This window comes from Sparus aurata, chromosome 9 (assembly GCF_900880675.1).
Source record: "Sparus aurata chromosome 9, fSpaAur1.1, whole genome shotgun sequence".
Lineage (NCBI taxonomy): Eukaryota > Metazoa > Chordata > Actinopteri > Spariformes > Sparidae > Sparus > Sparus aurata.
The window spans coordinates 16,087,181-16,101,776 of record NC_044195.1 but is presented as its reverse complement, the minus strand read 5'-3'; the positions used below and the strand labels follow the sequence as shown (position 1 = coordinate 16,101,776).

Below are 14,596 nucleotides of genomic sequence, written 5' to 3'. Positions count from 1 at the left end.
GGCAAAACCTCTAAGTGTAATCTTACAGAAAAAGGAATGTAAAAATTGCAGTAACTGTAAAATTCAACCAAAAAACCAAGGCAGTACCACAGTTACTGTTATGCATAACTGTTGTTCTACCTATAACACATTTGGCTGAAAGCCATTTGAGTTTCATAGTTGGCAGAGTTACTGCGTGTGGCCTTTGTATGGCAGTAATGAGTCAGAAAATATGACAAAATATTAACACAATGAGATTTTTGATAAGTAATTACCATTAATGAGGATATAATGACTAAGAGGGTTAAGGCAAAGCATTAGAATAAGTAGAATGGTCTGGTGTTTGCAGAAGATTACATCAATTTACTGTAATGCAGCCTTTAAAACCTGTAAAAAACATCACTTGTGCCATCTATATCATGATAAGATATCCAAAATGACAATATAATATTGATACTGATTGATATTATCAGGGGTTTATTAAAATATCTTGTTTGGGCATTCAGGGCCTTTGTGGTGAACATGAGTACGCATTGTTCTACAGCACTGATTTGTCAAGGAAACCCTGGTAGTTTCATCCTCTTGGCCAACAGCCAACAGTTGTAGCCAAACTACTTTTGTTGTTCATATTTAATGTATATCATATTTTTCAGAAAAAGACCCTTTTTCTTCAGTGTCCCCTGTAATGACTTGAAAAACTTTCTATTTATTCCCCTTTATTCCTCTGAACTTTATCAGACACACCTACATGGCTAGTCAATGAAATATAGGATTACACTTTTTTCCACTCAACAATATTATAAGAAATGGCTGTAACTTGCTTAGGAAAGGTCAGGTGTAGACACAACTTCATATGGAAGTTTAAAACATCCAAACAAGAATTATACAAGAAAAACAATAAAAATGAACTTCCTGAGGTTCTGTCTGTGTCCAGAATAATAAAAACACAATCTTTTGCCTGCATTTTTATATTTTATTTTCTATTTATTCTGGTAAATCCATTCTCACTCAAAGCAAATATATAATGGGGACTTTGAACGAGCCAGATTGAAACTTAAGCTTCTCCTGAATCAAGTGATGTATGGCCCTTGTGTATGTTGACTTGTAGAATGGAAATAAATACAGGAGAGTCAGGCGCCACAAAAACTTCTCCAGGTCTTCGAGGGTTAATGCTGAGCTAGCGAATTTTATTGTGAAGCTCTTTCAAAATGTTGATTGAAAAAATGTAAAATATGGATGCCTTTACATACTTGATCTATGAAAATAATTTGCCGGGATAATGTCTGGGCCAATTCATCATATCTTATGAGTAAATGCCATATTTGGATTCCAAAACCTTAGTCTACACAATAACCAGTTACTATAGCAGTCAGAACCAGTTCATAAAATTGGTCCATATACAGTACCAAACTCCCCACTTCCAGATTGTGGCCTCATTCAACCCATAAAGTAACATGAACAGAATAGAGCTGTGACAGTCATATGAATAGATCCGACTACAGTGGGAGGAACCCAATTGTTCTGTACCTTCTTCTCATTCTATGCACGTCCAAGTCAGCAGAGTATTGCATAATGTAACAGAAGAGGGGTGTTGCATAATGACAGTCTGAACTGGACTTGCTGCATGATGGATCAGCCGACACCATTCATCCATTGATGAAAGACTTTAAAAATAAATAAATAACCTTAAGAATTACTCAAAGAAACACGTGTACCGCTATAAAATGCCAATAACGTGCAATAAACCTATTGTCAAATCCTTTAATTTGCGCTCTTGTAATATGACAGATTGGGACAACAGCCAATCAATGCGTGTGTGGGCGGGGCTTGACTTGAGAATTAGCCAATCTCTGAACACGAGAGAAAACACTCCCGTCAAAGAACGGCTGTATTCGAGGGGAGCTCCACTACATTGCAATCAATGTAGTGACATGTTGCGATAGCAGCTTGTCCTCAGCACTAAATTAGTGACCTAGATTTTTACTAGAGATGTGGTTAAATGTTCCGGTCGGGTGTATAGAAGTCTTCCCCTTCTCCATGTTGAACACAGACAGGCCCTGGAGCTAACTCGCGCTTTACGGGGGCGTTCAGCCTAACAGCAAAACTTCTTGCAAGGACTTTGTTCAGAGTTTAAATTCACGCTAAAATCGCTAAAATGGAGATTCACGAAGGGGCAGTGGCGGCGGCGGCGGCGGCGTCGGGCGACACCGTGCTCGACTTCTCCCGTTTGAATCTGAACACTTTGAACGTTGACAGTGTCAGCGAGGAGAGGAAAAGGGACACCAGGCAGCTCTACCTGAACTACAACCGGCTGGCCTCGCTCCCCTCGTCGGTCAGCCTTTTCTGCAACCTCGAGTTTTTGGACATCAGCAACAACAGACTGTCGGCCATCGGTGAGGGCATTACACGGCTGACCAGGCTGAGGACGCTGATAGCCAAGAACAACCGACTGGACGAGTTCTCGCTGCCCAAAGAGTTCGGCTCTCTGCAGCTGGAGGTGTTGAACTTCAGTGGGAACCGCTTCGAGGAGATCCCGCTTCAGTGTATGAAACTGCTGCGTCTGCAGTCGCTCTCCCTCGGCGGAAACCGACTGAAAAGTATACCTGCAGAGATAGAGAATTTAACCAGGTAAGTCGTGGCTAGGAGGTTAATGCCTCAAAGAGTATCTTGGCAAAAGTGTGCTAAGTAACAGGGTCAGGTCTCCAGACAGGGGCCACTGCCAATTAGCTGTTGTTACAGTTAGCTGTCAAGTTAAGCTAGTTGTCTATTTAACCTCAAACTACAGCTAGCTAAAATATACATATTCTGTGGCGAAGAGGGCAGCTAAGCTTCATTCAGTCTATTTAAAAAATAATAATAATAATAATAATAATTAGGACATTTGAATGAATGTTCTTGTTTTGCCAATGTCAATTACAATTATCCAAATTATAACGTTTCCTTGGTTTAATGTTAGCCTGTGGTTCCTACAAAACATGGAACCCAATTGCCATGGCTACCTGTTAAGTTATATGACTTGGTGCACTCAGTGCACTGATTTTACAGTGGTGCTAAAACAATTGTCAGGCAACTAACTGACCGACCAGCCAATCAGAAATTGATCGGAAATGATTGGTTGATTAATGTTCAGTCAAGTGACAGAAGAGTGATGTGTTGACAGAAGACGTTGCAGCTGAAATGTATTAGGCCTAATTGGTAATGTGAAGTCACTGTTCAACAACAAAAGCTTTGAGTCATTACTCATTTTTACATTTAATGCAAACACTGTTATTCCCAAATCCAAGTTTCTTTATCATGAAGATTTCCTGCTAGTCTTTGTCTTATGTGGTGTTAAATTTATAATCTCGATATGAAACAATATGAGGTTTTCTAGGTATGATAACAGTCTGAGAAAAATGTAGGTCCTACAGTATGTGGTATTACACAATTATTTTATTGTTGTTGTTATTGTTGTTGTTATTATTATTATTATTATTATTATTATTAGTAGTAGTAGTAGTAGTAGTAGTATTAGTAGTAGTAGTAAAAATGAACCTTTTAGAAAGAATCAAGGTTTTTTTTGTTGCTTATGTATAATTTCACGTGGCTTGATAGAAGTATGCCATGAAACTGGTCTACTGTGGCAGTCCCCTTTGGCTTCAAGAAATTATGATTGGCATCCTTCACAAATTTTATTTTATCAAATAACTGATGATTATCTACATCAAAATAATTACGTCATATATTATTATACAGTTGTTATCCCAATTATCATCAAACTATGCTTAAAACGCTTAGAGTGGCACTAAAACATACTAAAATCACTTGACCTTACATTATGTTAAGTAAGAGTGTTGTGCTAATGGAGATGGGAGTACAAACTGGAGGTGCTGAATCATTTCAACATATCTGATTTAACTTTGTTGTACAGGATACCAAGGGCATGGCTGACCATGAAGACAGGCCTATGTTTTTGGAATGACTGAAAAGATGTGGGCTCCACCCTTGTGGCATTTCAGAATAATCTAGAAATATATATTGGTCTTTTTGTTATCTAGCTAGACAACTTTTAAAGTTATTCATGAGAGGACATTCATGATTATCAAGTTAATGGAAATTCACCAAGATCAACTCATCCTGAGGGTTTTATCATGATCCACAATAAAACTTTTATTCTCTCATACCTAGTAATAAGTAAATGTCATGACACTCAAAATGCCTTTATGGAGCATGCACAATCAGTGTTATCTCTCCAATCATGCCAGTCTGTAATCAGAAATTAGTCCCTACATTCTGCTAAAGTTCATCCTGACATTTAAAATGTTTGGCGCTTTCTTGGTTTGCATTTCTATGAGTCAACTTTTATCTGCATTCTGCATGTGAAAAGCTTTGTGTCCCCTTTCAGTTGTGATGTAGACTGTAGCGTAAACCCACTCTAGTCACACTTGACCTGCTGTTTCACATGTGTCAGATGAGTTGACCCATCTAGTTCATCTTCCAACAATAGTTAATACACTGACACACCCAGGCAACCTGTGGCATTTTGTAATTGCTCTCTCTCCCTCCCTTTTTTTATGGTTTTAATGGTATTGAGCACAATACTACTGCTTTGACGTCACACCATGTGTGTCCTGTTCCTTTCTGTCAGTTTATCTTGTAAACCTCATGATTCATAGTGTGTGCAGGATAATTAAGTGCGTGTGTGTGTATCTCTTCCAGTAACTGTCTTGGCCGGGTTTGGGAAATATACAAACCGACACTAAGGGGTGGCAGGACAGTAGTTTCAAGGAAAAAATACATTTTCAGTGTTAAAGTAAAATAGTAAAATGTACACAAAGAGATAAAACAAAAAATTACAGTAAGTAAAGGTGGACACTGCTTTAATTACATGTGACCACACATGAAAGAAAGAGTGTTCGAGCATCCAAACAATTCTGTAAAGACATATAAAAAGTCTGGCAAGAGAATGGGACAAAACCAACCAATATAAAAATAGAAGTGGGTCAGAGTACTCATTTCAAAACAGCGAAAGTGTGTCAGTTTTACTAATGCTTGCAGATGTTTGTTTGCTGTTTTCTGTAGAGTGGAACAAATTGACTGAAAAGCTGGCCAGCTATCAGATCATGTCTATCTTATCATACAGTTTAACAGTAGCAAGGCACAGTGACCCACTGCCTGGGCAAAGGTCAAACATCCAAGTCTCTTCACTTTATCACACACACTCAAACACACCGTGTTTAGATATCTAAATTTTCTACATGGGACGGGACAATTAAAGATATTATTGCGGATCAGTACAAAAACACTTACAATAAGTTAATTGTGATACAACGCTTTGTATACGTTTACGCATTATTTTAAATTGCCACAGGGGTGGAGCCCACATCTTTTCAGTCATTCCAAATTCCCCATCATGGCTGACTGCACAGCTTGCCCATGGTATCCCATATAATCAAAGTTTGAATGTCAGGAAATGTGTTCAACAACTCTAGTGTTGGCTCCATTTCCGTTATCACAACACTCTTTTCTTTTCTGTGATCATTTCTAAGGTGATTTAAGTGTGTTTTAGTGCCATTGGAAGAGTTTAAGTATATTCTTAGGATTGTTGGGACAATATCGTTTATTGCAGCTATTTTGGCCAGGATAATCGCGTCATGAAATTTTCATATCGTCTCATGCCTGTTTTCTATATAGCCTGTTTTAATACCAGAATAAATCTCCTCAAATATACACACTCTGGACAAATATAAACAATCTCACTGTTCAGAAAACACGACTAGCAACAATTACAGTTTTTAGTCTTTTGTGGATAGAGTTGAATGCTCACATTAAAGTTCCGTATTATTTTGACTATTATAACAACTTGATATAAACAATTTGCAACTATTGAAGTTCCCTTTAGGTCAATTGTCTGTTTGAAGTGAGACCAAATACTTATTCTTTAACAATAAGGTTATAGTGATTGGTCATACATTATTTGTTAGCTAGAAAATGACAAATAATGTCTGTGTTGCATTTGAGGTGTCATCACATAAATATCAAACCTCAGGACTTAACAGGACATATAGCCCAAACAAGAGGTCCATCTCTTATCAGTTTTCACTTAACGTCATAAACTCCGCCCTTATTCTTTCAATATATTACGTTATTTATTTCATAAAATATTTTCTAAACTTGACAGTAGCCTGTAAATTGACATGACTGAACCCATTTTTTAATTTTCATTCCACCAAGTACCGACGTGTCCAGATGGGCTTAGTTAGGTATAAATGCTTTTACTTTGACGTATATATTTTGACTTGAGTACAATGAATAATGGGGTTGCATTTAGCTGCTTCAGTTTCAAGGTCCTGGTATTGTTAATGCTGGCCTGCTGTCACACTGATGGCTCAGTGGGCGATATGAACAGAACACAGCCGTCACGGATTTTGTTGGTAACACCTGCGCTTAACCTACTTTTCCATTTCGACAAGTTGTGATGCCAGCTGTGACAAGGGCCCAACTTTGTGCACTTTCAGTACATTTCTTAAAATACTTTACAATTTGATAGAAGAGTTTATATAAGGTGTCTTTATATGTGTAGAGAAGAAACCCCGAGACAGTGTTTCTTGGCTGAACTGCCCCAGAAAAAGTAAATTTTTCCTGATTGTGAAAATTGAGAGCTCTGTATTGTATAATAACGCCAGAATTTACTATTCTTGCTATCTGGTGGCTGATTTGTGTCACTGTGTCGACGAGGGCTGTCAGCCGACCCTGAATGTCTCAGTTGCCAGTTCACAGAGGGGGCTTGCTCAGTACTCAGCCACCAAGGACAGTATAATGGCTTCCTGTCTCGCAGTCGCTGTGTCATCAGTTCCAGCAGGCAGATGGTCTGACAGCTTACTTTCGCTGACCAGCCATCCATTGCTTTCTCCCTGTCTCTGTGTTTCACTCCCAATTACCCCCCTGTGTACTCCACACTTCTATTAACCTACCAGGGTCCTTTGTTGTCTTAATACAACAAATAATGTATCTATATTTGGCAGCAGTAGTTTTCTGGTAATCACATATGTAATAAAGGTTATCTTTTGTTAAGAAAATTAACGCAGATTTAAATGTAGCCTATTACCTTTGCTGACACATTTCCTCTTAGCTGGTGGTGCATACATGTGTGTAATGTGCGAAAAATGTGCTGCTGATCGGAGACGATTTTGGACTTTTTGTTGGATCTGTACACTTTTTGATGAACTGCGAGCATGGCCTCACACACTAACATACACATCAACTCTTCAGCATGAAACCATGCTTCTTTAGCTCCCCCTTGTGGTACATATTAGTTTTGTTGGCCAGAGAATGCCAATAATAGGAAATTATCAGCGAAGTGTTGTCATCTACTAAGTATTATTAGATTTTAAGCCTCTATTAAAGTTGCTTTACAGCCACACAAAAGTAGCACAGCAAACAAAGAACTAATTTGAAAAGCATTAAACAGAACTGACATTGGACCTCTGGCCTGCATGCTCAATTACTTGACAGTGAAACTGAGTTCAGTTTGTGTCTGGAGAAAGTCTAAATGTTTTGACCTTTTTTGTTTTGTCTTTTGTTTCAAATAAACTAAAAAGTGTGGGAATCCCTGTTATACTTTAATGTTTTTCAGTTTGTGAGTAAGGACAGTCATTTTAAATGTAATGTACTTTTTTCCTCTTTTTTTCCTCATTAGTTTGGAGCTGTTGTATCTTGGTGGGAACCTCATCACGGCCATTCCTCCAGAAGTGGCTAACCTGCCTTACCTCAGCTACTTGGTGCTATGTGACAACCGCATCCAAAGCGTTCCCCCGCAGCTCACCAGGTAACTGCACATACACCACCAGTATCTTATCAAGGTAACATTTAATAAAACTGCATCATTAGCGATTACATAAAATCTACATTTACGTGCTATTGCCCTGCATGGATCTGATAGTTGTACATTTCTGTAGTTGTTTGTGTAGTTTACAACATGTCAAAGAGCCTCTCTATCTTACTTCAGACTTCACTCACTGAGATCCTTAAGTCTTCACAACAACTTGCTCACCTACCTGCCGAGAGAAATCCTCAGCCTGGTGCACCTGCATGAGCTCAGTCTCCGCGGTAACCCACTGGTGGTGCGCTTTGTCAAAGAGATGACCTATGACCCTCCGTCGCTGCTCGAGCTGGCAGGGCGCACCATTAAGAGCCGAAATATTCCCTACTACCCCGAAGACCTGCCCTCAAACCTGCTGCGCTACCTTGACCTTGCCAGCAAGTGCCCAAACCCCAAATGTGCCGGTAAGACCCTTTGTTCACAGTGTTTGAAGATATTTGAAAGAAAAGAATTTGAGTTGTTTTTGTGATTTTTGGGGGGGGGATTTTGTATGTTTTTTTTATATGCAGCTCTGTCATATTTCCACCTGTAACATATCGGCATCTGATTTAACATCTGAATATTATTGTTCTGTTTTAGTATGAAAATAATACAAGTCACTGACCTGCCACTTGAACTTGGCTTTGTCCTTCCTGTCGCTCTCGACTTTCTCCAGGCGTCTACTTTGACTCATGTGTGCGCCAAATCAAATTTGTGGACTTCTGCGGGAAGTACCGGCTGCCCCTCATGCACTACCTGTGCTCCCCAGAGTGCACCTCTCCCTGCAGCTCTAACCCACAGAGCGATGCGTCGGAGTCGGAGGACGAGAGCAGCGTGCCCGCTTACCGTCTGCAGAGAGTTCTTCTGGGATAGTCCAGCATGGAAGAGCCTCTGGCCGAGCCTAGCCTTATCCGGTGCAACTGTGTTCAACACATCTACAAACTGCTGTCATACTTCTACACACACACACAGTTTTACAGACAGTGGCTGTATGCAACGCACAAAATGTGAGACTGCGGTCCTTCCTCCTATGGCCCTGAAAACATGTATTTGGAAAGGGATCCATTCCCTTGCTCACCACACATTATTCCACAGAACAGGAGTACTGGAACATTCATATTCCCCACGTAGCCACACAATCATGGTCCAAGTGCTGGTCTTATGGTTGAGCAGAAGAGGGCAGTAAAGTTCGGCAGAGTTTGGAGGAGCGGCAGAACTCCTCTTTTCAGGGCTGCATACTGTATCCGTCACACTTTTTCAACACTTGGTGCTCATTTATTAGCTACAGCACATTATTCTGAAAGTTTGTGTTTGTTATCTACTGGTTGCACACAGCTAGCTTTCATTAAAATTTTCTGAGCGTCAAAGTTGTAATGAAAAAAAGTCTGAAAGTTCTGTACTACAGCATTCTAAATTGATTGCGCACAGTGTCCTGTGCATTGAAGCTGTCCCACACATTATAGAACAATCAAGGTTAATCTGTTTTTGGTCAGAAAAATTTTGACATGATGGCAGATTAGTTTTAAATTAACCCAGAGTGTGTGTGTGTGTGTGTGTGTGTGTGTGTGTGTGTGTGTGTGTGTGTGTGTGTGTGTGTGTGTGTGTGTGTGTGTGTGTGTGTGTGTGTGTGTGTGTGTGTTAGCTTGCCCAGACTTGCTCACAGGAAGTGGATGTGGGGCGGACCAGGGGAAACCATTCACCGTGTTAGCACAGAAACAATAGCTATTCTGCAAAACACAGCGGCAGCCTTCATGTTTATGTTGAGGGCTGTCGCTTTTCTCAGCGCATAAGAATTCAGATGTGTGTCAATGGAGCCCGCAGCCAGAGATGGCTGTTTTTTTTGTTTGTTTCTCTGTCCAAACTGATTCATTTTGAGACAGAATTCATTCATTTCAAACAGGAAATGACTGTTTCTGTCCCTGGACACATCTCTGCTTGTTTGGAAAGCAGCCTTCCAGACAGTTTGTGTCCATTACTGAGGAGGAAAACCTCCCGCTGGCTTCAAATTTTAGACCTTAGTGTTTAGAAAACAGAAGAACAATCTTCTACGTTACAGTAACACCTATACTAGCATTTAAGTGCCTTACTAATGGTGATTTCTAACACAGGAAAATAAAACAAGTATGAAGAAATGTGATATATGCACCCTAAAATGTGACAATAATTATGAAGTCCTTTTTTGAGTGATTTTGTACTTACCAGCTTACAATAAACAGAAAGTAACCTTTTTTTTGTAATAAAAGAATAAACTGCTTTTATAGAAATTCTTTATCAAATGTTGAACTCAATACATATTTAAATTGCCTGCAGAATAGATGGCACTTCAGCAGAAAATCTATTGAGAAACATTAATTGTATATACTTGTATTCCATTCAAGTAATGTAAGTAGACTGTACAGTATATAATATCAACAATAAAGACTGAGTTTAATATCTGTGAAGTGTTTGAATTGTGACCCTTTGTGATTAGATTAAAAGAGTGGAAATTCATAAACTCGGAAAGGTGATATTTACAATATAGATGAGAGTAACTCATAAATATTTATTGTGCTCATGACGGAATAAGTAAGCCGTCCACAGAGAAAAATAAGGTCCCCAGAACACTGTTTGAAGCTAGAAAGGTGGCAGGGTCCACCAGGATAAAGACAGTAAATCAGTATGAAACTGTGTTGCCCTTTAAAGTCAGTTGGCACATTTAGTATGGTCAGGGATGACAACGAAGACGGTTTGTTTATTTAGTTTAGAAGATCTTCTCACTAAACTTCTTCCCAAAAACTGCATACTGCACCTTTAAAGCAACAGGTGTTGATGGCTAGCTTGTGGAGTGTGGGAAACATTTCATTTTTTTACCTGGTAGTGTCAACAGACTGACTTCCCCCCCCACCCAGCATTTCGTACTATTGTTGATGCTGCTGCTGCAGAAAGAACCGGATCGTTTCAGTTTTATAAATAACAACACAGGACAAACAATGACATTATTAAATCATTTCGTCTACAATAGCAATGTGAAAGCACACAGAAGAGGTGTCAGGCTGCCAACCTAGCTGGATCACCAATTAACCCTTCTTTTCCTTGGAGATTTACAGACTGAATAGACCGTATTCAAACAGGAGTCATTTTACCCTGACGCCACACTTTGAGTGGAAAGCTCAGGTGCTGGGATGATTTTATGTTGCGATCTGATAGCCATTAGCTCCCACAAAAGCTACTCTTAGCATTGAACCACTTCCTCACAAACATTACTGTTTACACTGTTCGACTGGAAAGATGTAAATCAGTTCTTAAATTCTAATAGTCTTAGTCATTTTAGCCTGGAAGTAGAATGCACTAGATGTAAACTGTAATGTTAGCTATGAAGTGGTTGAATGCTAACTTAGCTAAAAGGTTATCAAACATGAAGTTTTACCTTAAAACAAGATTTTCACTTTCAACCATGTTTTTGGTTGACGATCAATCAGGAAGTAGTGACATGATGAAGATTTCTCAGATTTCTAGACTACAACAACCCATTAGCTAATGTCCCTGCTGGAAAAACCAGCATAGACCAGCACCAAAACCAGCACTAGCTGGTCTATGCTGTTTTTTCCAGCATGGGTTAGCATTCAGCCACTTCATAGCTAACAATACTGTTTGACACAGTGAATCAAGCAGTCACATTAGCAAGAAGTGGTTTAATGCTAACATTAGCAGATGTCTAGAGGAAGCTAATGATTATTAAACATGTAGTTTTGTCATGAATTATGGGCCAGATGTCCCTTTAGATTTTTACTTTACATTTGTCTTTTCAGTTGCTGATCAATCAGGAAGCAATGAAATTAAAACAACCTAGAACACAGTAGTGTGATATTTTAGATTTCCACCCTGAGTCTGGTTAAAATGGTTGTATGAGGAAAGCAGGTTTTCGGAGGGGAGCGTGCCTATGTTCCCACATTTCTGTGATTTTCTTTCTCCAAACTTAGGCCCTATGTTCCTTTTTCATGAATTTGTATAAGATGTTATCCCCCTTTCTCCAAATTTGGTAGCCAATTACACCCAACCTATTATCCGTAGCAATGGACTACAGATTGAATTTTAGCTAAATCTGGTGCACCCATCTCTTTGTGGGGTTAGGGTTCCCACAGGGTTAGGGTTAGGGTTAACCCTAACCCTGTGGGAACACAGGGCTGTGGGATGACCCCTTTTGGGGAACCAATCTCGCACTGATGGTTTCACTATTCTACATCCATTACATTGTATACATTACATTTACTTCATAATGATACACTGAAGCAGAAAACCTGCAGAAAACCTTTCTACTGCTGGTTTAAGTTTTCATTGTATTAGAAGTTTTTTATTGACAGTACATAGAGTATTTTGTGCACAAAGATGCACAACAACTATGAGTTTCTGTGTGTGTGTGTTTGCACAAACTGGTCCAAGCATCTTGAACTTTGAATGTGTCCAGGTTTCATTTGCATATGAAGGTGAGTTCATTCTGGAGGCTGAATACTGAGAGACCTTTTCAGCAACCAGCATCAAGAGATGCCAGGGCGAGTGCATTCTGCCTCACACAATCCGCTAATCCCTTAACGTCACCTGCCAAGAGCCACCGGCCACTTTGTTTCCTCTCCTCTCATCTCTTTTCACCCGTTCTGTTCCTATCTCGGCATCTCGTTCAATTCCTTTTCACCTCGCTGTTTCTTTCAGCCCGGCTGGCACCAATCGTGCTTTGAGCTGCACATATTTTGCTTGTTTTGAATGGTCTTTGACCAGGTCACAGCTGGGTTCCAGTGTTTCTGCACGTTTCTGTTTTGTTTCTTTTTCACCATCTTTCAAACAAGTGCACATCTAGGACCAATCTAGGAACAGCAGGCACCTGGGAAACTCTGTGGAGTTATCTTACACCCAAGGGTCGCGTGCACATGCGATTGCACCCTGCATGCTTTGTGTGAGACGCAGGAGGATGCTGTCACAAATGCAACCTGAGATGCCACTCTGATGCAACCATGAAGAGCTGGAAGCAATGAGTTGCGTCTGGCAGATGAGGAGAGTAGCCGTCATCTTCTGTTAGGAGTCGAATCAGCTTCAGTCGAGGAAAAGTCAGAAAATTAAATTAATCTTGAATTTTGGAAAAAGGGGGATTTCAAGCAAGATTGGTCTCAAAGAGGGAAGATGCTGCTTCTGGTTTAGCCGTCTGCGAGGTAAATGTGTCTGTGTGGTCATACTGTTGCATCTCTGTCGTATTTAAGGATTAAATCAATTTAATTATGATGTCTTTGGTCGCTGAATTCCACGGGGGGTGTCAGTCACTTGACCTTGGCGGTGAACAATAAGTTACAGTATTGCAGGTGATCGGCAGATCAAACAGCAAAGAGCTTTGACATGTGGGACTTTTTGATACTCTAAGCCTCTTATCGCCATCAGTCAGAGGCACACCGGCTCATATCAGCTCACAGTATAGTCGGTGTGTACTAATATGCACGCCAGACCTCACACACGTCGAGCTTCCAACTTACACTCGGCTGAGCCTTCACACACACGACTGCGACACACTGCAGATACCCTTACAACAATCAGACGCTGTCTTCAGAGTTACACTGCTAATCCTGTAAGGAGAAAGTCTTGTTGGAGCCCACAGCAAGGAGAGGGTGGTGGAGGTGGTGGAGGTGGCTGCAGGGGGAAGAAAAGAAGTGAAGGGGGAATAATGATCCACTACTGTGTGCTGATGTTTGACTGCTATGACCCGACACCATTCCCGTGTTCATTCATCTTCATAGACAGTTTTTAGCAGCTGACATGATGTAAGACAATGTGTTCCTCTAGGTGAAATGGTATGATAGTGTATTTAGCAACTAGCTAATAAATATCAACCGTTAGTAGCTAAAGAGCGAAGTTAGCAACTAACTACTGAATGTAGAAGGTTAGCAGCTAAATAGCAAAGTCAGCAACTAGCGAATGAACGTTGAACGATAGCAGCTAAAGAGAAACGTTAGCAACTAGCTACTGTACGTAGAAGGTTAGCAGCGAAAGAGCAAATTTAGCAACTAGCTAATGAACCAAGAAAGTAGGCAGTTAAAGAGCTAAATTAGCACATTAGTTATTGAGTGTAGAACGTTAGAAGCTAAATAGCGAAGTTAGCAACTAGCTACTGAACAAGGAATGTTAGCAGCTGAAGAGGCCAATATTTCCTCCAGACATAGGAGATCCAAAAAGGGCTAACATGAGAGTAATTAATTGTCATATTGACACACAGAACTGCAAAGGCAGATATTCCTCTTTTTCTGTTGGATGTCAGAATCACTATTCCTTTATTGTACCACAAACGGGGACATTTTTTTGCTACAGCAGCTTAAGGACAGAATATTACAAAAAAGAAAGTTTCATTAGCAACAGATTGCTAACTACTTCACCATGTTCATGTTCATGATGACAGTGTTGTAGCTTGTTGCACTGCCCCGAAGTGGCCAAAAACTCACCAGTTGTTAATTATTTGTATTTGCTGCTATATGTTGCTTGCATATAAGCTTATTTCTACACTCTTAAAAGCAGTTTGAACTCATCCACTTGATAACCTGTCACACCATCTTACAGTTATGGCATCAAGCGTTACTTTGTCAAATCTTTTGACGAGGCAACTTACTTTTGAAAATGGAGTGAGCAGACAGATGCTCTTCCTGAACATTTAATCACAATCAAAGGCTTCCATTAGAAACTCCATGACTGGAGCCCGCTGGGGAGCTTTGATCCAGCTAATCCAGGACCGTAGCAACACAGCAGGAGGAGCCGCAGAGTTTCATA

The 14,596-nt window shown here is 40.1% G+C and overlaps 1 protein-coding gene across 1 annotated transcript; it reads left to right on the top strand.

Annotated features, from left to right (window-relative positions):
• Positions 1–1,844: 1,844 nt before the first annotated feature.
• LOC115588689 (leucine-rich repeat-containing protein 58) lies at positions 1,845–10,260 on the top strand. Its single transcript, XM_030429441.1, has 4 exons — positions 1,845–2,607; positions 7,658–7,786; positions 7,967–8,244; positions 8,496–10,260. Exons 1-4 carry the CDS (start codon positions 2,135–2,137, stop codon positions 8,690–8,692), a joined length of 1,077 nt encoding a protein of 358 aa, XP_030285301.1. The 5' UTR covers positions 1,845–2,134; the 3' UTR covers positions 8,693–10,260.
• The last annotated feature ends 4,336 nt before the right edge of the window (positions 10,261–14,596 follow it).